The 25,046-nt window shown below is 40.0% G+C and overlaps 1 protein-coding gene and 1 pseudogene across 1 annotated transcript; both read right to left on the bottom strand.

Moving 5' to 3' along the window:
- Window positions 1–737: 737 nt before the first annotated feature.
- Window positions 738–3,793, bottom strand: LOC111809894 (lactoylglutathione lyase). Its single transcript, XM_023696365.2, has 9 exons — window positions 3,690–3,793; window positions 3,493–3,614; window positions 2,682–2,806; window positions 2,530–2,594; window positions 2,237–2,443; window positions 1,517–1,564; window positions 1,320–1,430; window positions 1,003–1,155; window positions 738–922 (listed from the first exon to the last, which is right to left on the bottom strand). Exons 1-9 carry the CDS (start codon window positions 3,750–3,752, stop codon window positions 881–883), a joined length of 936 nt encoding a protein of 311 aa, XP_023552133.2. The 5' UTR covers window positions 3,753–3,793; the 3' UTR covers window positions 738–880.
- A 16,869-nt stretch (window positions 3,794–20,662) lies between these two features.
- LOC147789528 (uncharacterized) lies at window positions 20,663–24,128 on the bottom strand (annotated as a pseudogene).
- Between the last annotated feature and the right edge of the window lie 918 nt (window positions 24,129–25,046).

Raw genomic sequence — 25,046 nt, 5'->3', positions numbered from 1 at the left:
AAAGACTTCAAGTTGCCCGGTACTATGAGCTCTAGCACCATCATAGGCTCCTTAAGTTCTATGAAGCTCCTTTACCAGTCTTGGTTAACTATGTAAGCAGTGCTTATATCTTTGAGAATTTCTGAAGGAAATGTGTTAGTATCCCATCACAACTAAGAAACTCGTGACCTATGTGACTGAGATTGGGGAGCCACTTCACAACGACTTCTATCTCGGTCGAGTTTACTGAAATGTCTTCTCTTGATACAATGTGTTCAAGGACAACAACCTCCTAAAGCAAGATTCGACCGAAATAGGATTTTCACACTTAATTATCCTAAAATCAATCCTAAACCGTGCTATATATTATAAATTATCCAAACCAATTGTTATACCGAGTTTTGTTAGCCTCGGTTGAGTAAAAAATACTTCTAAAACAACGAAAAATTACTAAACTACACCGACTGAAGCCAAACTGAGTTGAGAAAGGCAACCTAAAATTTCTTTTTCTTAATTTGACTACATCTACTTTGACTATCCCCGATCAAATTTTCACGCTTAATGTATCTTAGTTATTTTAACTTGTATTATATTTAAGACGTGGCTAACAAATAATTATTAGGAAAGAAAATTAGGATTTGAAATTAATATAATATGAAATAACATTGTAAAATGAGCCCAACTAAATACCTATCTTCATAGTATATAAATTGCATTACAAAAGAAAAAAAAAATCATTCATAAACCAAAAAAGAAAATGATAAAAGAATAATATAAACTTTATTGCATATTATATTAATTTCAAATTACTATTGTGAAAATATTACAGTAAAGGCAGAAGAAACTGTTAATATTATAATGATCTCATGGATTTGAGCATTCTCTTTTCTACCCCTTCTTTCTAAAGCGTTCCTCTTCGGTAATCTTTGTTGTCCACCATGATCTGATACAAACAAAGGTCAATAAAGGAAATAAAAAAAGTTTAAAAAGAAATCAAAGGAATTAGGAAATGAATATAATTACCATTGTCCACCCATCTGGGTCGGTAAATCCAGTCATTTTGACGTTAATGGTAGGCACCAAAACTGGCTCCATGATTAGGTTCCCACCAAGCTCTTTGATTACCACTTTAGCAGCTTCAGCCGTCTTGTTTACGTTGTCAGTACTAATATAAACCTGAAAATACACCAATATGGATGGAGGTAATTTAGGGAATAATCGTCAGATTTATAAGTATGGAATACATCTCCATTGGTGTGAGCGAAGTCATGAGAGTTTATTCGAAGTGGACAATATTATATTATTGAAGAGTCTGATCCCTGACAAGAAAAAGGGTTTACCATTGAATAGCCATCTCGTCCATCATCACGAGAGATGTTATTTCTTTTTTCCAATTCCAGCAATGTGGTTTTACTTTGATTTGTTCCATAGCCCAATGTAGCCAATATAAACTGTAAAAAATAACAATTAACAATTACAAAACTCATTTTATAAGGGATACTTTAAGAAAAATAATTAATAATAAACTTATTTTTACCTCTCCTTTTGAATTGTTTTGCCTCTTAAAGAGTTTCATTCCCAATGCCTGCATAAATTAATTTTTCATTAGATAGAAACACTAAGAAATCCGTTTATTTTTTATTATATTTTTCTAAGTTCAGTTTGTCGAAGGTTACATAGATTTCAGGAGAGACTCTCTGGTGTATTTATTCGAGGAGAGAATTATTGAGGATGGTTGAGAAAAAATATCATATCAGCTAATTTAGGGAATGATCATCGGTTTACAAATAAGAAATACATGTCCATTAGTACGAGGCCTTTTGGATAATCCCAACTCAAAGTCATGAGAACTTATACTCAAAGGGAACAATATCATACTATTATGGAGAATCGTGATTCCTAACATAGTATCAGAGTCATGCCTTTAACTTAACCATGTCAATAGAATCCTCAACTTTCGAACAAAGAAGTTGTGAGCCTCGAATGTGTAGTCAAAAGTGACTCAAGTTTCGAACAAACGATGTTATTTTGTTCGAGGGCACCATAGGCCTCAGGGGAGGCTTTATATTGTACTTTGTTCGAGGGGAAGAGGATTGTCAGGAGAGGTTTTATATTGTACTTTGTTCGAGGGAAGATGATTGTGGGGAGTGAGTCCCAAATTAAAGTCACGGTAGGTTATGCTCAAAGTGGACAATATCATATTATTGTGAATGTCCGTGATTCTTAACAAATTTATATTATAGAATGTAGTGTGTACCTTTGAATAGAAGTTGGCGGAGAGATCCAAATTTTGTACACGAAGCATTATTGGGGAGAGAGGGTCAAGGGGTGACGGGGTTTGGATGAACTTGAACTTATACCCATCGTGATCTTGCACGAATGCAAATATAGTTTGGTTAACTTTTTCGGGTTCATGAATTACCACTGCGCCATTTGCTCGAGCTTGCTCCACAGATTTGTAGACCTACAACTCATGGATAATAGGCCATTAATGAACTGATCTAGACACTCAAATTATGAAAAGTTGGTACACTAAATAATAATACCCACATTTTGAGTAGCAATTCCAAAGTGCCCAAACTCTGTACCTATAAATACATTGCTCAATCCATCCCCTGCAACAAATGGAATCATGAAACTGTCATAATTTTTGTGTATCAAAATGGATTGAGAACAATAAAAACCAAATCTTTTTTACTCACTTTGTCTGAGTTCCAACAAAAAGTGGGTGTTTTGAGGTCCAAATCCAACAAGTGCATCTTTATAGCCACGATCTGGAAAGTTCCTTCTCTTCAAAAGCTTCATTCCAAACCCTCGCGTGTAAACTCTACAGATTTACAAAATAGAGAAGAATGTTAGGAATCACGACTCTCTATAGTTCTTATGGGCTTACTTTGGGTTTACCCAAAACACCTTTAGAAATTATGACTCTTCACAATGATATGATATTGTCCACTTTGAACATAAGCTCTCGTGGGTTTGCTTTGGGTTTCCCCAAAATGCCTCATGTCAATGGAGATGTATTCCTTACTTAGGCATGATCAGTTCTTAAATTAGCCAATGTGGACTCCCTCCCAACAATCCTCTATAATCTTCCCCTTGAACAAAGTACACTACAGATCCTTCCTTGAGGCCTATGGAGCCCTCGAACAACCTCTCCTTAATCGAGGCTCGACTCTTTCTCTAGAGTCCGCGAACAAAGTACACTCTTTATTCGACACTTCATTTTTTACTACACCTTCGAGACTCACAACTCTTTGTAAGACATTTGAGGATGCTATTAACATAGTTAAGTTAAGGGCATGATTCTAATTCGATGTTAGAAATCACGACCCTCCACAATGGTATGATATTGTCCACTTTGAACATAAGCTCTCATGGCTTTGATTTTGATAATACCATTAAAGATGAATTCTTTACTTATAAACTCATGATCATTCATTAAACTAGCAATTGTAGGACTCCCTCCCAACTATTCTCAACAAAGGAAACTGAAATGAAAATGATGCATACTTGATAGAATGGTCGAGATCGGAGACATGAATAACAGCACGAAGAAAACGACGATGGTCCTTCTTCACCCAATCTAACACATTTTCATTCAAGTTACGAGCTCCCAAACTGGTTTCGATGATCTGAAATTTAAATATATCCACAAATTAAAAAAGTTTCTAAGTAATGAGACGAATTCTAAACGATAAACAACATACCAAAGAGAAGAAGAGAAGCGAGAAGAGGATTGAGGATAGTCCCAAGTTGTTAGCCATTTTCATAGTTGAAAGCTTGCAATGAAAGGGTTGGGAGTGGAGATGAATCTATTTATAATGCGATAGTATAAGATAAGGTGGGCCTTTTACGCGTTTTGACCTGAACAATTGTGGAATGGTCAACGTTCAAGATTTTGGCCTTTTGACCTGAAGAATCTCACATTTGACTTGGTGCTTATCCTTTTATTATTATTATTATTATTTTATTTGTGTTTTATTCTTTATATTAAAATGAAATTGTGGACGATTTTGTTATTGCTTGCTTTTAGACATCAAAAACCGCCGGTGTTTGTAATATATGGTCAAAATTATAACGCGCGTGTATTATTAGAATTGCAATAAATTTTTATATATATTAAATCGGATGATGGCTGACCTACAATTATATCTATAAGTAATATAATATTTTAGAAAATTAAGTTATTCTTAAATTTTTAGAAAAAAAAACTATTCAACTAATCCCTAACACACAATTCAAAATTGGAATACATGTTATTCAATCATTCAAAAACTTACTAAATGCGAAAATTCTTAAATATTTTAGTTAATGCAAAACATTAACTACATGGTGATCACACACTTTATTGATTCATAATGGAATTTGTATAAAATAATTCTCAACTTTTGTTGCTAACCATAAGAGAGAGACTATTGGCAAGATTATTGAGAGTTTTTTATTCGAACGAGGGATTAATAAGGTTTTCTCTATCATAGTTGATAACGGAAGTTCCAATGGTAGAGCTATTTTGTATATTATGAGAAGGCTTAGAAGTTGGAATTCACTTCGAAATATTACGCAATGAGGTATTATGCTCACATAATTAACTTGATTGTGAATGAAGGGCTTAAAAAAAAAATGCATGACTCCATTTCTAGTGTTAGCAATGAGGTGAGGTATGTTAGATATCTCCTAAGAGATTGACAAAATTTAAAGATTGTGTTGAGTAAGAAAAAATTGAAGGTAAAGCTCGTGTATGTGGCAAGTCGATGGAATTCCACTTATTTGATGCTTGATTATATCTTGAAATTTGAAAAAAGCCTTCTAAGTATTAAAGGAAAAATAATTAGATTATGTTGAGTACGGTTAAGGATATTTAGTACTGAATTATAGTTTACCATATATATCATATTTGATACTTTATTATAGCTAAATATCTAGATATTTGCTTTCTTAGCATATGTATCTTTCTATTTATTGCTCTTTCTATTTATTACTCTTTCAATATCCTTATAATTTATTTGATTATAAGTAGAGAACTTTCACACCATTTAGGTATGGGGGTTTCAGCAAATATCCTCGTGGTATTAGAGCCTTTTGGGTTTAGCAACCCTGATCCTTTATTTTCAATGGCTTCTGGATCGTTTAATCATCTTCTTCTCCACCACCACGGTTGGCTTTGACGCCGCAGGGGCAGTCTGCATGGCTGCCCCAAGTGGAGTCGATTAATTACTATTCGACTCCACCTTTTTGACCTCCAAATCACCATTCGTCATACTCTGTACATACAACCTCACATTTTCCAACACAATCGGTTTTCCCTTTAGCCAACATATCCTCTTTCATTTTCTTCCTAATCTTCCCTTCATCCTTCACAGAATTTCCCTTAGCCAACATAGCCTCTATCATTTTCTTCCCAATCAACCCTTCATCCTTCACAGAAACCCTAATCTCAGGATGCTCATCAGCGTTCTCTTCGAAAATATATTGAATCTCGATAAGCCCATCAACCTTATGCAGAGATTTACCTTTTGAATCTGGGTGTCGCACTGACCTCTTCGCCAACCAAGTCGCTGCTGCCCTTCTCGCCAAAATTGGCTCCTTCGCCCATTGTGGCGACTCTTCCAGCTTCAACATTGTTTTTGTCCCTTGCTCTAGGTTTCTGTTGAGTTATGGAGTCTGCTCCCTGTATTTATAGCTTGGTCAACGGCTATATCCGGTAAACCTATATTTGGTAAAGCCATATATGGTAAAGCTATATCCGGTAAAGCTATATATGGTAAATAGCTATATATAGTAGATGGTTAAATTTGGTACAGCTATATTTAGTAGACTGAACCATATATATATCCCGTCCAGTAAAGCTTTGGAAATGTACTTTCTATTCTCTGTACTCTCTCTTGTTGTACATACCTGAAGTCATCAATAAAAAATTCTTTTAGCCAGAGTTCTCCTTGCAATTTTCTCTATCCTTTTCTTTGTGTTCATCTAGATCGAGCGTGTGCGTGGTTGTGTGATCCTAACAACTGGTATCAGAGCTAACGATTGATATTGATCCTAACAACTGGTATCAGAGCAAGGAAAAATTCACCACGATCTGTGAAGATGGAAAGTTCAAATATTGGAATTGAGAAGTTCGATGGATCCGATTTCGGTTTCTGGAAGATGCAGATTGAAGATTATCTGTACCAGAAAGATCTTCACGAACCTCTGTTGGGGGTGAAGCCGGATATCATGACCACAGAATAGTGGAAGCTCAAGGATCAACAAGCCTTATGGATGATCCGGTTGATGCTATCCAGAAACGTGCGTTTAACATCATCAAGGAGAAGACAACGTCAGATCTGATGAAGGCGCTGTCAAATATGTATGAAAAACCGTCGGCTATGAACAAGGTGTATTTGATGCGTAGATTGTTCAATCTACAGATGTCTGAAGGTGGACGTGTTGCTGATCATATAAATGAATTCAATATGATCATAAGTCAACTGGGTTTGGTGGAAATTAATTTCGAAGATGAAATTAAAGCGTTGATTTTGATGTCATCCTTACCCGAATCATGGGATACTGTTGTTGCCGTAATCAGTAGTTCCCGAGGATCTGATAAACTGAAGTTTGATGAAATTCGAGATGTAGTTCTCAGTGAAAGTATTCGCAAACGGGAAACTGGAGATTCATCAGGCAATGCTCTCAGTGTTGATCGAAGGGGAAGAAGCAAATCAAAGAGCTCAAACAAACATGGGCGTTCAAAATCAAAGAACCGGGGAAAATCTCCAAACAAACCCAACGTAACGTGTTGGAGCTGTGGGGGAAAAGGACACTTTCGGACAGATTGTACAAAACTAAAGAAGAAGCAGAATCATAAATCTGAAGATGATGATGATTCTATATACACAATAGAAGATGCTGAGGACGTTTTAATCCTTAGTGTGGATAGCCCAGCTGAATCCTAGATTTTGGATTCAGGTGCATCATTCCATTCTTCTCCAAGTAAGGAATTGTTTCGAAATTTCAAATCAGGAAATTTCGGGAAGGTGTATCTTGCCGACAACAAAACCTTGGAGATTGAAGGAAAGGGAGATGTCTCCATACAAACTCCAGCAGGAAATCAATGGACATTACAAGATGTCAGATACATTCCTGGTCTCAAGAAGAACCTGATCTCTATTGGTCAGTTGGATAGCACAGACTATGCAGCAGAGTTTGGAAAGAGTTCCTGGAAGATTGTGAAGGACGCCATGGTTGTTGCGCGTGGCACAAAATCCGGAACCTTATACACTACTGCAGAGTGTATAAACATGACTGCTGCTGCTGAGAGTGCTTCCAATTCAAGTCTATGACACAATAGACTTGGACATATGAGCGTCAAAGGAATGAAGATGCTGACTGCCAAAGGAGCTTTAGAAGGCTTAAAATCTGTTGATATGGGTCTTTGTGAGAGTTGAGTTATGGGCAAACAGAAACGAGTTAGTTTCACAAAGGCTGCTAGAGAACTGAAGAAAGTGCGGTTGGAAATGGTCCATACAGACGTTTGGGGACCATCTCCAGTTTCATCACTTGGTGGATCAAGGTACTACGTCACCTTCATCGATGACTTCAGCAGGAAGGTATGGGTTTACTTTCTAAAACACAAGTCAGATGTGTTTACCACCTTCAAGAAGTGGAAAGCTGAAGTTGAAAATCAGACCGGCTTGAAGATCAAATGCCTGAGGTCTGACAATGGAGGAGAGTACAATAAATCAGAGTTTATAACATTTTGTGCAGCTAAGGAAATTAGCTTAATAAGAACAATTCCCGGTAAGGCAAGACAAAATGATATTGCTGAAAGGATGAATAGAACATTGAATGAGCGAGCAAGAAGCATGAGGATTCATTCTGGACTGCTAAAGACATTCTGGGCTGATGCTGTGAACACAGCAGCATATTTGATTAATAGAGGACCATCAGTACCCTTGAAGTTCATACCCTTGAAGTTCAAATTGCCCGAAGAAGTATGGACAGGAAAAGAACTCAAGTACTCTCACTTGAGAACCTTTGGTTGTACTGCGTATGTTCATGTTGATCCAGAGAAGAGAGATAAGCTTGATGCCAAGGCTATGAAATGCTACTTCATAGGCTATGGCTCTGACATGTTTCGGTACAGGTTTTGGGATGAGAAAAATATGAAGATCCTAAGACACTGTGATGTGACCTTTGATGAAAATGTCATGTACAAGAATAGAGAGAAGATAAACTCTGAGACTACGAAGCAAGTGGGAGTTGAACTTGAATGGCAAGAAAATTCACGCAGTACAACAAAATCTCAAGAAACTCCTGATCCTATTGCTGAAGAACCAGACGTGGTGCAAGTTGCACCTGAGCAGGTGTTGAGAAGATCATCCAGAACTACCAGAGCACCAGATAGATATTCAACCTCATTACATTATATGTTGCTGACTGACGAAGGAGAACCAGAGTTCTTTGATGAGGCCCTACAAGTGGAAGATTCAACCAAGTGGGAGCAAGTCATGGATGATGAGATGAGCTCACTTGAAAGGAATAATACGTGGGTGCTGACTGAGTTGCCTACAGGAAAGAGAGCTCTGTTGAACAAATGGGTGTTCAAAATCAAGGTTGAACCAGATGGTAGAAGGAGGTTTAAGGCCCGGTTAGTAGTTAAAGGATATTCACAAAGAAAAGGCATTGATTATGCTGAGATCTTTTCTCCAGTTGTGAAATTAACTACTATCTGAATTCTGCTGAGTATTGTTGCATCAGAGAATTTGCACCTTGAGCAAATGGATGTAAAAACGGCATTTTTACATGGAGATCTAGATGAGGAGATCTATATGCAACAACCCGAAGGGTTTGCAGCTCCAGGCAAGGAGTACATGGTGTTTAAGCTCAATAAGAGCTTGTATGGACTGAAACAAGCACCGAGACAATGGTACAAGAAGTTTGACTCCTTCATGAGCAAGAGTGGTTTCCATAGAAGTGAAAAGGATCAGTGTTGCTACCTCAAGAACTACACTGATTCTTATGTGTTTCTACTCCTGTATGTGGATGATATACTAATTGCTGGATGAAGTATGAGGGAGATAAACCACCCGAAGCCAAGCTTGTCTTCAGTATTTGAGATGAAAGATTTAGGTGCAGCGAAGCAGATTCTTGGGATGAGAATTTCTCGAGATAGATCTGCTGGCACATTAAATCTATCCCAAGAGCAGTACATTGAGAAGGTGTTGTCCAAATTCAAGATGAATAACGCTAAACCCAGAACTACCCCCTTGGCAAATCATATTAAATTGTCAAAGGGGCAATCTCCCAAGACAGTTGAGGAACGTGAGCACATGGCATCAGTTCCGTACGCTTCTGCAGTTGGGAGTTTGATGTATGTTATGGTCTGCACTAGGCCTGACATAACACATGCAGTGGGAGTTGTTAGCAAGTACATGGCAAATCCAGGGAAGGAACATTGGGAAGCTGTGAAATGGCTTCTGAGATATCTAAGAGGTACATCCAATACTACACTTTGTTATGGCAATGGCAAAGTAGTTCTACAAGGTTTTGTGGATGCTGATCTGAGTGGAGATGTAGACTCCAGCAAGAGCATATCTGGGTATATCTACACTATAGATGGAACAGCAGTGAGTTGGATGTCCAAGCTTCAGAAATGCGTTGCTCTTTCATCTACTGAAGCTGAGTACGTGGCCATAGCTGAAGCTGGAAAAGAGATGATATGGATGACAGACTATCTAGAAGAATTAGGCCGGAAGCAGTGCAAGAAGATCCTTTATACAGATAGTCAGAGTGCCATACAGTTGGTGAAAAACCCAGTCTATCATTCAAGGACAAAACACATTAGAAGACGGTACCATTTCACTCGCAGGTTAGTGGAAGAAGGCGATATGTGTTTGGAGAAGATAGAGGGTGCAAAGAATCGAGCAGACATGTTGACAAAATGTGTTGATGTTGGAAAATTAAGGTTATGCAAAGCCCTAATTGGTATGGTGTAGGATCAGTCTCCAAGTGGGAGAATTGTTGAGTTATGGAGTCTGCTCCCTGTATTTATAGCTTGGTCAACGGCTATATCCGGTAAACCTATATTTGGTAAAGTCATATATGGTAAAGCTATATCCGGTAAAGCTATATATGGTAAATAGCTATATATAGTAGATGGTTAAATTTGGTACAGCTATATTTAGTAGACTGAACCATATATATATCCCGTCCAGTAAAGCTTTGGAAATGTACTTTCTATTCTCTGTACTCTCTCTTGTTGTACATACCTGAAGTCATCAATAAAAAATCCTTTTAGCGAGTTCTCCTTGCAATTTTCTCTATCCTTTTCTTTGTGTTCATCTAGATCGAGCGTGTGCGTTGTTGTGCGATCCTAACAACTGGTATCAGAGCTAACGACTGATATCGATCCTAACAGTTTCCCCTTCTACTTCTTGGATTAGACATATTCTCGCTAGAGCCAAGGCAGCATTGTCGCTGAGCAACCATCCCTCTTCATGGGTTAGACAAATTCTAGCCGAAGTCAAGGTAGCATCGCCGCTGAGTGTCGATCCCTCTGCAGTTTTCGATGGCCAAGAAAGTGTTTTTCTACGCCTCCTTCGAACCAGGTTGTCGACATTTTCACAAAAAGTGTTTCTCGATCTCCATATTTCTTCCATGTACGTTTTCTTAAACTTTAATTTTACTTAATTCTAAATATAATCAAAGTCGATTGTAATACTTTTTTGTCTAATTAAACGTTCATTAAAAAAAAAAAAAAAAACCTCCTATCAAAGTTTTGAGATAAAATGCTCATATCCTACTCCAACATGGAGTCTACAACTTATATGCAGAAAAACTATCTTATTTGGATTCCATGGTCTCCTCTATCTTGTATGGGTTCCATGGTCTCCTCAACGGAGCCCACTAAGTAATTGATGATCAAGATCAAAAATAAAAAAATTCGTGATTCGAATCACTCTACAAGAGGTTTGATCAATACTACTGTCTAGCATGCAAGTTATAAACACAAGAATTTATAAATTAAAAGTTTATCTCTCAACAAACCTAAAATAGAAACTCTATTATTTTTAATTTCAAAATATGATGTCTACCATGAAAGAAAAGAAGGCTTTATATAGTATTTGAGAACCTTAACCTATGTGACACATAATCTCCATATTAAATTGGCTAGTTAATGAGAAATACGAATAATCTCTTATTAAAATATCTAGTTAATGATGGAATTTGGTAACCTAGGTGGGTTACAATATAACTTTAACTCCTATATTAAAACTAGATTAAACCTGACAAATAAATACTTAAATTATAATTAAATAATACAATAAATGAAATGTGCTTATTAACTCTCTTTGGACTAATTCCATAAATTCAACTGAATTCATTAAATACAAATTAAAATGCATTGAATGCATCTCTATCTTGAAACTCAATTTTGCACAACATATAACGAAGGTCTCTAACGTCTTCTAGAATTTCTTTTGACGAGCTCACCATAGCTTGAATATAAGTGTACAAAGCTTGTTGTAACTTCTTGACTCTCGTTCTTGTAATTGAATCTTGAGGTATGGAAATTCCTTGGTCATGGTTCATATCAGTAAATGACTGTACAAAGATTTGGGGAATGCAATCCGATGCAATGTGATTCATGGTGAGACCTACTTTTCGTGACTATCTAAAGAGTGAGTTGCTTTTTATTTTTTAGTAAGGTTTGATAAATAATACTTGTAACGACCCTAAATTTCCACATATCTGGAGTCGCCACTAACGTCTCATGCTCATCTCTAATGCAGAATAAAAATCTAAGAATGCTCATCTTTATTAGCGGAAAAATTTAAAACTTCAGAATACATTTAAACATTGGAAAACACTGACGGACTTACGTGTTTCAAACATTGTGCTGGAGTTCAAAAGATAAAATAAAACGATTACAAATTAATTAATATAAATGAATGAAATGCAAACGCCCTATCTTAACCAAGCCTAGGAATTTTAAATATGCAACTATCCTATACACGCGCCACAGTCTCTGATCACGATGCCACCGTCAACCGTACATAAAAGCCTTGCCTTTACCTGAAAAACAATATGGCACACGGCTTGAGTATTTCGAAGAAATACTCAGTAAGTGACCCCACTATAGGGGCCATGCTAATGCAAACACATGCAATCATGAATAGGGACCTATCTCTAATCATCTTAGGGGTGGCCTCCAGTCTCGGACAAATTGGATGTGTAGTACTTCCCTACACACGTCTCACACGTGCGAGTGTGAGTTCCCAGGGCGCTCGCACACCCCCTAGACCTTCTGGTCAAGCTAATCTGTAGCGACGTCCGGAGGTCAGTGGAACCCCATAGTGTCATGCGCCTCATGAACACCCTCATCTGTGTGCTTTCGCACTTGTGCGCATTCGCGCTTATCATAAGGTGCGCGTCCGCACTCATCATCTCTAGGGGAAGTAGCCCTATGCTTATGAACATACATAATGCATGAGGTCCCTCTAAATCCATTGTAATGTCTCTTCTGACACAACCCTCTAGTCTCATCTCTTTGTTACTCTAGGTAACGCATACTCGTGGATATTTATATTAATATCATTTTCATGCTCTTAGGGTTGTGTCCTATGTAGATCTAACGACATGATGCAATATGGAACTCATCATCATCTAGCATGCTCAATATGGAAAACATCATCATATTGAGGTAAAAATCCTGCAATCATCATGCTCATCATAATGCCGCAACGTGCGTCAAACATATCAAGCGTCACTCAACAAAATATGTATATATTGCACATATCATCAAGCATCATAATCCACACATCATCATAACTCATACAATTTATTTAGCCTATCCTATTGTAAGGCCACTTACTTGGTTGGCCTTGGCCGAAGTACTCCCTAAATAGCTAAACGTAAGCTCCCGTTCCGTGAGAGCTGCTTCCTACGTCGTCGGGGTTTATTTTCTATCACACCGTTCACCACTTTTCGTTAGTATTTCATAATTAATTTATCTATATTTAATAAATGTGAAATACGGCTCTAAAACGACTTCGGATACCTTAATCGGGGCCAAAAACAAATCCGGGAGGGTCGAAACAGTAGAAATTGGGCTGCAAACAGGTGAGCCGAGCCGAACAGCTGCTGGAGGAGCGGCCGAAGCGTCGCCGGAGGGAGCCCAATCCGTTTGCGCCGAGCCGAGCCGAGGGACCGCCTACGCCACTATGTGACATGTGGCAGCAGTAGAGCGAGCCACGTCGCGTGGTAGCGTTGGGTCGAAGCGAGGGTCGTAGTCCGATTCGGGTCGTGGTCCGGATCGCGGGCTGCGGAGGCTACTGGGCCAAGACTACAGTTGGGCCTCGACTTATTGGGCTGGGCCGAAAGTTTTTTTTATTTTTTGGGTTGTAGGGCGGCTCGATTGGACCGTGGGTCTGGTCTCGGGTTGGTTCAATTGAACCGTAACTTCTGGGCTGGTCTGAGGTTTGGGCCGCTGTAGTTTGGCTGGGCCGAAGGCAAAGGCCGAGGAAAGAATGGGCTGACCCTCTCAGGTTCTGGGTTCAGGTCGACCCGGATCCGTGGGTCTCGTCTTCCTTACCTGACTTCGGCCGATTTTTCGACGAGCTTTCTCTCTTTCCTTGCCGCGGCGTTTCCGTTGCCGATTTCGGTCCTCTCTCTTCCTCTTCCTCTTCCTCTTTATTTGTCGTCCTTCTTTCTTGATATGAACCAAGAGACATCAATCATACAATATACTTCAATGAAGATGTGAAGAAAAGATTGTCAAAATTATCAAAAGATGTTTCAATTCATGCTACATTGAAGAAGAATGAAGTTTGATTGTTGTAAATTTTGGGTGGGTTACAATTTAGAATAATTTAGAGTTATTGTATTTTAAGACTTTTTTATTTACTTTAGGTTACATTTACATAATTGCTAATTATGGTCATTAAGTATGAATGTTACAACTTTTGGTATGCCTTTAATAGTTTCATTTTGTGGCTATATAAAGCTATGTATGTTGTATTTGTAAGCAGACTTGGAAAATATAGAAAGAAGCATTTGTGCTTTTCTTTAGCCAATGGCTAAGTTTCTTTGCAATTCTATGTAGTTTAGATTGCATGTAGAATCATTCAAGCTCGACATGATCAATCTTGCTTGTGGAGTGATTCGAATCTCAATCAAGTGTTCTTGCGTTGAGATATTTGATCAACAAGAATCATTCAAGCTAGACATGATCGATCTCGCTTGTACAGTGGTTCGAATCTCAAACAATGTTCTTGCCTTGAGATATTAGATCAACAAGGTAATCCGAATCTTATTCCCCTTGTATTGATTCCTTATCTTATCATTTCTTTTCTGGAAGTCTTGCAGCCTAAAGGTTCCTAAAACCACAGATCTATGAACGATTAGGAAAAACTCAATTTTCCGACCTCGGTTACCGACTATGGCGTTTACGAAGAAGCACGGAACGCACCTTGAGTTATCGTGCTTTCGTTAGGGACCCTTCTCGTGGTGGTAACAGGTCGTTTGGTGTCGATTTGAGGGTGGTTTGAGGGTTCGTCGGAGAAACTGGACACTCGCTGATTTTTTTTCCAAAATCTCTCTCTCTCTCGTAGTTTCTGTCTTTTCTCTCTTTGCAGGTATCCTGATGGTGCTGGGTGTCGTGGGCTGAGGGCTGGGCGTGCTGTGGGCGCCGTTTCGCGTGGGTTCCCCGAAACTCGGCGGTCGCCGGAAAACTCTTGGGTTTTCCGGCGACTGAGTTTTTGTTTTTGTTTTTTTTTTTTTTTTGTTTTCTCGTTTTCCTTTTTTTATTTATTTATTTTTTTTATTATATATATATATATATTTTTTTTTTTTCTTTCTTTCTCGAGTCATTACATTATCTATCCCTAAAAAGAACTTTCGTCCTCGAAAGTCTCAAACTCTTGTACCAACTCGGGGTATTTCTCTCTTATTTCGTCCTCACGCTCCCACGTGGCTTCCTCACTCTAGTGATTCCGCCACAGTACCTTAACGAACGCAATGCTCCTGTTGCGTAAGGTTCTTACTTCTCTAGCTAAGATTCTTACTGGTTTTTCCTCGTAGCTCAGATCTTCATTAAGTTGGAGTGGTTCGTAGTCTATTACGTAGATAGGATCCGTAATGTACTTCCTCAGCATCGACCCGTGAAATACATCATGTACTCCTGAGAGGGCTGGAGGTAAGGCTAACTTATACGCTACCGGACCAACTCGCTCTAGGATCTCGAATGGTCCAATGAATTTAGGACTTAACTTGCCCTTATGTCCGAATCTTAACACACCTTTCATAGGTGCCACCTTGAGGAATACTGGGTCCCCTACCTCAAACTCCAGGCTTTTACGCCTTACATCGGCGTAGCTTTTCTGTCTACTTTGAGCGGTACGCATCCTCGCTCGAATTTTCTGGACAGCCTCATTGGTGAGTCGAACCAACTCGGGTCCTACTAATTCTCTCTCTCCTACCTCATCCCAACATAGTGGGGACCTACACCGTTTCCCGTACAGGGCCTCAAACGGTGCCATTCCAATAGTTGCTTGGAGACTATTGTTATACGAGAATTCCATCAGGTGGAGTTTGGAATCCCAACTTTTCTTAAAATCTAGTACGCAAGCGCGTAGCATGTCCTCTAGAATTTGGTTTAAACGCTCCGTTTGTCCATCTGTTTGGGGGTGAAAGGCGGTACTAAAGTCGAGGCGGGTATGTTGGTTATAAACTTGTTTTTATTATTTGTTTTTTATTATTATTTTATTTCTGTTGTTTATTTCTCCATGAAAAAAGGTCGGAAATATTGTAAGTAGGGGAAGGAAATAGTTTGTAGGAGTGGAATAGTAGGAGTGGAAGGAGTGGTGGAGTGGTTGCTGATTTGTAGCAGAAATAGGTAAATTTTTTAGTATATAAAGAAAATGGTGCCAAGTTCTAAAGACACCACAAAAAGAAGAAATGATTTGTGTGTCTTCGTTTATTCTCCTCCCCTTCTAATGCGTTTTTGTTTTCTTACAATTGGCATCAGAGCGTTAAGATCAAGGCCAGTTTTCAATCATATCTCACTTAGAGATTGAGCGGTCAAGAAGGGAGAGAGATCAAAAAATGAGACAGGAATCGAGTGACAGGAGCCAAAACACCGGTGCGATAGAAGGTGATGCCTCACATGAGGTGAGTGTACGGATTCAAGAAAATGAGAGATCTGTCACACTCAAATACCCGATGATGACAAAATGCAACTATGTAGCTTGGGCGATTAAGATGGAGGTATTTGTGATGGCACAAGGTGTTCGGGAGGCAATTGAGTCACCCGAAACAGTAGATAACCGTAAAGATAAGATGGCTTTAGCAGCTAGTTATCAAAGTATTGGAGAAGATACGTTGCTACAGTTGGGTGCCAAGAAAACGGCCAAGGAAGCCTGGATCATGCTGAAAAATATGAATCTAGGTGCGGAAAGAGTAAAAGAAGTTAGAACGCAGACTCTCTGGCGGGAGTTTGAAGCGTTAAGGATGGGTGATTCAGAAAGTATTGATGAGTATTCTGGAAAACTCACCATTATTGTCAACAAATTGAGAGGCCTCGGCAATACTGTGGATGATATCCAAGTAGTTAAGAAACTTCTACGATCCACCTCTGCAAAGTTTCTTCAAATTACCCCAACGATTGAGGAGTTCAGTGATCCCAAAACGAAATCTGTTGATGAGATTATTGGATCACTCAAGGCACATGAAGAAAGGTTGCAAGGGTTTGGAGAAAAAGATGAAACCGTTCTCCTCACTCATGCAGAATGGAAGGAATGAGAGACTGCAAAATCCTCAAAGAAAGAATGGAAGGATCAAGGCAGTTCCAGAGGAGGCAGGGGACGGGGGCGCGGAAGATGGAGAGGCTGTGGGAGAAGTGACTGGCATCGAGGAGATGAAGGAGAGTCGCAAACTCAAAAGAAGAGATTTGACAAGAGTAAAATTAAATGTTTCAGGTGTCAGAAAATGTGACACTTCGCATCAGAGTGTTCCACAAAAGACGAACAACTCAACCTGATAGAGATGCAAAAAGATGAGGAGTCTTCACTGCTGATAATAGAGGCGTGTGAAATTAAAACCACACATGACAAAGAGTCTAATTTTGTGATGTTGAATGAAACTATAGTGCTGCCACCAGACAATATTGGAGATGAAAAATCTTGGTTCCTAGATACTGGAGCAAGCAACCACATGTCAGGAGAAAGGAGGGTGTTTCGTGAGCTCGACACATCTATTGTTGAAAGGTACGCTTCGGTGATAACTCTGTAATAGACATTTGTGGTCGAGGAATAGTGCTCTTCAAATGCAAAACGGATGAGCACTTGATCTTATCGCAAGTCTATTACATACCTAAACTCAAGAGCAATATTATATGTTTGGGACAACTGGATGAGAGTGGAAATAAAATTGTCATAGAGAACAGTGTGATGAAGATATATGACAGAGCTAGGAGCCTGATTATTATGGTGACCAGACAATCCAACAGATTGTATGTAGTAAAGCTGAAGCTTGCGGATCAGGTGTGTTTAATGACAAATATCAGTAACAGTGGTTGGCTCTGACACGCGAGGTATGGACACCTAAATTTTCACTCTTTAAAGCAATTAAATGACAAAAGAATGGTTGAAGGGTTGCCGAGAATCACCCAGGTCAATCAATTATGCGATGGGTGTTTAATTGGAAAGCAGCATAGTACTCCTTTTCCCCGAACAACAACATATCGTGCGATGGAGTCATTGGATCTTGTCCATGGAGATCTATGTGGACCTATTTCGCCAATGACGTATGGAGGTAACAAATATTTTATGTTACTAGTGGATGATTGTTCACGATTTATGTGGGTGTTTATGTTGAAAAACAAGAATGAAACACTGCTAGTGTTTAAAAAATTCAAGATCAGTGTGGAGGTAGAGAAATGCAGGAAGATTAAGAGCTTTAGAACGGACCGTGGAGAAGAGTTTGTATACTTCTTTTAAAGACTATTGCGAGAATGAAGGCATGAAGAGACTTCTTACTGCACCATTTTCACCACAGCAAAATGGCGTAGTAGAAAGGCGTAATCGAACGGTGGTAGAGATGGCCAGATGTATGTTAAAGAGCAAAGAGATGCCTGCAAAATTTTGGGGAGAGGCTATCAAAACTGCCGTGTATATTCTGAACAGATCGCCAACAAAAGGAGTTGCAGATGGTACACCGTATCAAGCTTGGTTTGACAAGATACCAAAGGTTCATCACTTTAAAATCTTCGGGTGTCTTGCTCATGCCAAGAATACATATTCACACCTTCCTAAACTTGTTGATAGGAGTGTGAAGACAATTATGTTAGGATATGAAGATGGAACCAAAGCTTACCGACTATTGGATCCATAAAAGAATAGAATTATGGTGAGCAGGGATGTGGTGTTTGAAGAGGAAAAAAAGTGGTATTGGGAAGAAATCACAAACGGTGATGATGAACAAAGAGGAACTTTCACCGTTCAAATTTCAGAAAAACAGAGTAGAACAGAGGAAAGGAATATTGAAAATATCGAAGTTGATCCAGACGAAAGACAAAGGGAAAATTCGTCCTCAACTTTATCAACATCGGACAGTACCTCAAATGCATCATCGTCAAGCTCATCAACGCCGAAAAAATTCAGGTTTCTAGAAGATATTTATAGAGAACTGAACGAAGTAGAGGAGGAAGCAATGGACCTTTGTTTTTTTTCTATAGAGGAGCCAACCTCATATGAGGAAGCTGCTAAGAATGAAAACTGGAGGAATGCCATGATGTCTGAAATTCTCTCCATCGAAAAGAACAGAACGTGGGAACTCACAGACTTGTCGAAGAATCATAAAGCAATCGGCATCAAATGGATTTTCAAATTAAAGAAAAATCCAGATGGAGAAATCATGAAACACAAGGCGAGGCTCGTGGCAAAGGGATATGCACAGCAGTTGGGTGTAGATTATAGTGAAGTATTCGCACCAGTGGCCAGGTTAGAAACAGTGAGATTAATTCTTGCCTATGCAGCCATTAAGAACTGGGAAGTATATCATATGGATGTAAAGACAGCTTTTCTGAATGGCGAGTTAGAAGAGGAGGTGTATGTTGTTCAACCAGAAGGGTTCGTTGACAAAGAAAATCCAAACATGGTGTTAAAACTACGTAAAGCCTTGTATGGATTAAAACAGGCTCCAAGGGCCTGGAATTTTAAACTTGATCAATGTTTGCAGTCACTTGGTTTTGTTAGATGTCCACAGGAATATGCTATGTACAAGAAAATTAATGGAGTTGAAGCAATGATAATCGGCACATATGTGGATGACTTAATCATAGTCGGCTCAAACAAACAAGTTATAGCTAAGTTTAAGGAAGAGATGCACCAGAAATTTGAGATGAGCGATTTTGGACTTTTGAGCTATTACTTGGGTATTGAGGTACGACAAAGCAGTGAATCAATCACTTTATGTCAGGCCGGATATGCAAGAAAAATTCTAGAGAAGCTAGGAATGGGGGAGTGCAATCCTTGTTCGATTCCCATGGAACCAAGAATAAAGATGAGCAAACATGGAAATGGAGAACCTGCGGTTGACAAAACACTTTACATAAGTGTTATTGGAAGCTTACGCTATCTAGTTAATACCCAGCCCGACATAGCCTACTCAGTTGGTGTGATGAGTAGATACATGGAGACACCAACAACTTCACATCTCACAGCAGTAAAACAAATATTGAGGTATGTGAAAGGTACTCTAAGTTTTGGCTGCGTTTATAAGAAGCTATTGAATGTGGAGCTGGTAGGATTTAGCGACAGTGATATGGCTGGGGATATTGATGATAGGAAGAGTACAACTGGAGTGTTGTACTATTTGGGAGTAAATCCAATAACTTGGATATCACAGAAGCAAAAGGTGGTGGCTTTGTCATCATGCAAGGCTAAGTATATAGCCGCAACTGCTGGAACATGTCAAGGAGTATGGTTGGGCAGGATTTTGAGTAACATCAGTCAACTTCCAGTAAAACCCAAGCTTAATGTTGACAATAAGTCAGCTATAGCGTTGGCGAAAAATCCTGTTTACCATGATCGAAGTAAACACATTGATACCAGATTCCATTTTATTCGCCAATGTGTACAAACTGAAGCTATTGAATTGGAATATGTGAACACAGATGAACAGTTGGCGGATATTCTGACAAAGCCGTTAGCAAGATAACGGTTTCTAGAGTTAAGAGAGAAGATTGGCTTGAAGAAAGTCGATTCAACATAGTTAAACAAGTTTAGAGGAGTGATTGTTGGTTATAAACTTGTTTTTATTATTTGTTTTTTATTATTATTTTATTTCTGTTGTTTATTTCTCCATGAAAAAAGGTCGGAAATATTGTAAGTAGGGGAAGAAAATAGTTTGTAGGGAGTGGAAGAAGTGGTGGAGTGGTTGCTGATTTGTAGCAGAAATAGGTAAATTTTTTAGTATATAAAGAAAATGGTGCCAAGTTCTAAAGACACCACAAAAAGAAGAAATAATTTGTGTCTTCGTTTATTCTCCTCCCCTTCTAATGCGTTTTTTTTTCTTACAGGGTACCAAGTGCTTTTTGAAGTTCGCGCCAAAACGCTGACGTAAAGCGTGGATCCCGATCCGACACTATAGACACTGGGACTCCATGTAGTCTTACTATTTCTTTCACATACAATAGTGCTCAATTGTCAACTGTATATGTAACCTTCCCATGTAGAAAGTGTGCCGACTTGGTCAACCTATCGACAACTACCCAGATCACTATATAGCCTTTGGGCGTTTTGGGTAAACCTACTATGAAGTCCATGGCTATGTTTTCCCACTTCCACTCCGATATGCTTAGGGGCTGCAACAACCCCGCTGCCTTTTGTCTTGGAGCTTTCACTTGTTGACAAACTAAGCACTTGCTCACAAACCCGGCCACATCTCTCTTCATGCTCTTCCACCAAAAGTGTTGTTTTAAATCTTGGTACATATTAGTACCTCCTGGATGCATGGCAAATGGCGAGTTGTGAGCTTTCATCAGTATCTCCTTCCTTAAATCTTCTATTGCCGGAACACATAAGCGTCCCTGATACAATAGTCCTTCATCTGATGACTTCGAGAATCCATCTACTGGACTTTCGTCTAGCTGTCCTAGGACTTTCTGTGTTAGGATCCTCTCGTTGGGAGGTAATAATTCTCTGCCTAAGCGTAGGTTGTACCGTGAGTCGGGCCAGCTGTGCTATGACTCCCTCAGTCGCTACAGCTATGTTGGCTCGCTCGAACTCTCTTTGTACCCTTACTTCCCTCGTAATGAGGGCCGACGAGTGGACCGTCTTCCTACTCAAGGCATCTGCGACCACATTTGCTTTTCCAGGGTGGTACTGGATATCTACGTCATAATCCTTCACCAATTCTAACCACCTTCTCTGCCTCATGTTTAACTCTTTCTGGGTGAAGAAGTATTTCAAACTTTTGTGGTCGGTAAAAATTTGGATTTTCTCGCCATACAGGTAATGTCGCCAGATTTTCAGCGCGAACACTACAGCGACCAACTCTAGGTCGTGGGTAGGGTAGTTCTTTTCATATTCCTTAAGTTGACGAGATGCGTATGCGACAACCTTGCCGTGTTGCATTAACACACATCCCAGTCCTTTCATGGAGGCATCACTATAGATCACATATCCTTCTGAGCTCTCGGGTACTATGAGTACCTGGGCGGTTACCAATCTCTCTTTTAGGTTCTGGAAGCTTGCCTCACAAGCATCATCCCATCTAAATGGCACCACTTTTTTTGTTAACTTTGTTAAAGGCAAGGATATTTTAGTGAAGTCCAGCACGAACCTTCGATAATATCCCGCCAATCCTAGGAAACTCCTTACTTCCGTTACCGTAGTTGGGCGTTCCCACTTTGTGATCGCTTCGACCTTGGTGGGATCTACAGATATTCCGTCCTTTGACACCACGTGTCCTAGTAAAGAGACTTGTCGTAACCAAAATTCGCATTTGGAGAACTTGGCGTACAACTTGTGCTCTCTCAGGGTGGTTAGGACTTTTCGGAGGTGTTCCTCGTGCTTTAGGTCTGTTCTCGAGTATATGAGGATGCGTCAATGAACACAATCACGAACATGTTTAGGCATTCTTTGAATACCCAGTTCATTAACTCCATAAACACAGCTGGGGCATTGGTGAGGCCAAATGACATCACTACGAACTCGTAGTGACCGTACCTTGTCCTAAACGCTGGTTTTGGTACGTCTTTTTCATTAATCCTAATTTTGTGGTAACCGGACCGAAGATCTATCTTAGAGAATACAGCTGCCTCTCTGAGTTGATCAAACAAATCTTCTATTCTAGGCAAAGGATATTTGTTTTTTATGGTTCTCTTGTTTAGCTCTCTGTAATCGATGCACAGACGCATCGATCCATCTTTCTTCTTAACAAACAACACTGGCGCACCCCAGGGGGACACGCTAGGTCGAATGAATCCTTTATCTAGTAAGTCTTGTAATTGCGCCTTGAGTTCCTTTAACTCTGCTGGCGTCATGCGATAGGGTGCTTTGGAAATAGGCCCAGTTCCCAGCTCGAGTTCGATGACGAAGTCGACCGCTCGGGAAGGGGGTATTCCAGGTAAGTCATCCGGAAATACATCCGGGAACTCGTTTACTATTGGCACGTTTACTAGGGTCTTTTCCTTTCCTCTTACGTCTACAGCACATGCTAATATAGCCCATCCACCTTGTTGGACTAACCTCTTTGCTTTCATCATCGAGACTACCTTGGGGGTAATCCCGGTATTTGTGCCTTTAAATTTAAAGGTAGGTCCTGTCGGTGGTGAAAATTTTACTTCTCTTTTGCGACATCTATACTAGCTTGATTTTTAGCTAACCAATCCATGCCTAGTATGACGTTGAAATCTGTCATGTTTACCACCATCAGGTCAACGCTTAAAGTTTGGTTCCCTATGATTACTTGGCCATCCTTTACTCTATCCCTAGATACTAGGTCTACCCCTGCAGGGGTGCTTACAGACATTTCATGCAATAAGGGTTCTAATTCAAACCTTGCTTGTACAACAAAAGGCATGGAAATAAAGGAATGCGTGGAACCATAATCAAATAAGGTAAAAGCGAAATGACCTAAAATGGATAGTGTACCTGTCACCACGGCGTCGGACCTCCCAGTGTCCTTGTTGGTTGACGCGTAGGCCCTAGCTTGAGCTCGTGGTGGGGCTGGTTGATCCGTTTGCTCTACTACTCTGGGCGGGTTGGCTTGTGCTGCAGCATTTCCGGCCGTGCAGTTCACGACGATGTGCCCCTCTTGACCACATCTATAACACGCTCGGCTGCCAGCCATGCACCTCCCACCATGTAGTCTTCCACAGATAATGCACCCTTCCTCTCTCCTCCCTCTGGCCCCATCTTGATTCCTGGGGTTCCTGTCAGTACGTCGGGGAGGGCGTCGCTCATCCCATCTAGGAGCGAGTTTGTTATTGGAACGGTGCCTACGTGTTGGTGGTGGACGGTCAGAGCCTTCTGATTCATGAGGACGCTTCTGCTCAATTATAACTAGCTCTTCACGTCGTTTCTCATCCTTTGGTCTACTAAGAAACCAATGAATGGTCGAGGGTCGTATCTCTTGAAGTCCCTTATCCAGTTTGAACATCTAACAGGTTGTGGAGGGTTTACTGGGGCATTGGCCTGAGCAGTGGCCTGTGCCTGTACCTGTGCCAGTGCCAACGCCTGTGCCTGGGCCTGTGCTTGGGCTTGTTCCTGGGCCTGTTGTAGACTGGCTTGCTGATTGGTTACCAAGGTTTGAATTAGGGCTTGGATGGAGTCACACATTAACCTAGTATTAGCATCTACTCCGTCCGCTGGGGGTGCAGCTTCAGGTGCCACTTGGAGTGGTAGGGTAGGCTGGGGTGGATGTTCTACTTGTGGTGGAGGCTCTACTGGTGGTGGAGGCTCAGCTTGCATTGGAGCTAGAGGAGGTAGCTCAACTGGTGGTAAGACTGGGGGCGGCGTAACTGTTACCGGCCCAGTCTCTGATCTTTCTTGAGGTGGGCCCTCTACTGCCACACCTCGTCCTACTTCTCTACGATGGGGTCGCCCCCATCCTCGTCTTCCTCTTCCTCTTCCCCTTCCTCTTCCTCGTCCTCTGGGCATAGTTCTACAAACCAATATAAGGTTACTTAAGTCTAAGGCCTTAATACTATGCATATATATAAATAACATTACGCACACTATGCAATACATCGTAACGCCAAAGAAGTAAACATTCATCATGCTAAGCATCATATCATGCTACTAACAAAATTACTCAGCATGCAACACATGACATCATACTCTTAAATAAATACGTGAAATATCACAACCATTTCAGTAATGTCAACATAAAAAATGAATGCGAGTTTTAAAACGTTTCTCTTTTCTTATCTTATGCAAGGCGTACCTGACGGTGACGGGGAATCGACGTTGAGATCGTGTAGCGTGCTAAGCCTACATCGTAGGCTAGTCTACAGAATCTAAAACCTAGAGCTCTGATACCAACTGTAACAACCCTAAATTTCCACATATCTGGAGTCGCCACTAACGTCTCATGTTCATCTCTAATGCAGAATAAAAATCTAAGAATGATCATCTTTATTAGCGGAAAAATTTAAAACTTCAGAATACATTTAAACATTGGAAAACACTACCGGACTTACGTGTTTCAAACATCGTGCTGGAGTTCAAAAGATAAAATAAAACAATTACAAATTAATTAATATAAATGAATGAAATGCAAACGCCCTATCCTAACCAAGACTAGGAATTTTAAATATGCAACTATCCTATACACGCGCCACAGTCTCTGATCATGATGCCACCGTGAACCGTACATGGGAGCCTTGCCTTTACCTGAAAAACAATATGGCACACAGCCTGAGTATTTCGAAGAAATACTCAGTAAGTGACCCCACTATAGGGGCCATGCTAATGCAAACACATGCAATCATGAATAGGGACCTATCTCTAATCATCTTAGGGGTGGCCTCCAGTCTCGGATAAATTGGATGTGTAGTACTTCCCTACACACGACTC

This window comes from Cucurbita pepo, chromosome 14, assembly GCF_057944985.1.
Source record: "Cucurbita pepo subsp. pepo isolate OVF chromosome 14, ASM5794498v1, whole genome shotgun sequence".
Classification (NCBI taxonomy): Eukaryota; Viridiplantae; Streptophyta; class Magnoliopsida; order Cucurbitales; family Cucurbitaceae; genus Cucurbita; species Cucurbita pepo.
This window is presented reverse-complemented; position numbering and strand designations above follow the sequence as displayed.

What these genes read in the sequence shown, in the direction of transcription:
- LOC111809894 (XM_023696365.2), bottom strand. Translation starts at nt 3,752, where the DNA reads ATGAAAATGGCTAACAACTTGGGACTATCCTCAATCCTCTTCTCGCTT. An exon ending in TTGGAATTGCTACTCAAAAT is followed by an intron (nt 2,444 to 2,529) that starts GTGGGTATTATT and finishes CATGAGTTGTAG; the next exon opens with GTCTACAAATCTGTGGAGCA. An exon ending in GACGAGATGGCTATTCAATG is followed by an intron (nt 1,156 to 1,319) that starts GTAAACCCTTTT and finishes GTGTATTTTCAG; the next exon opens with GTTTATATTAGTACTGACAA.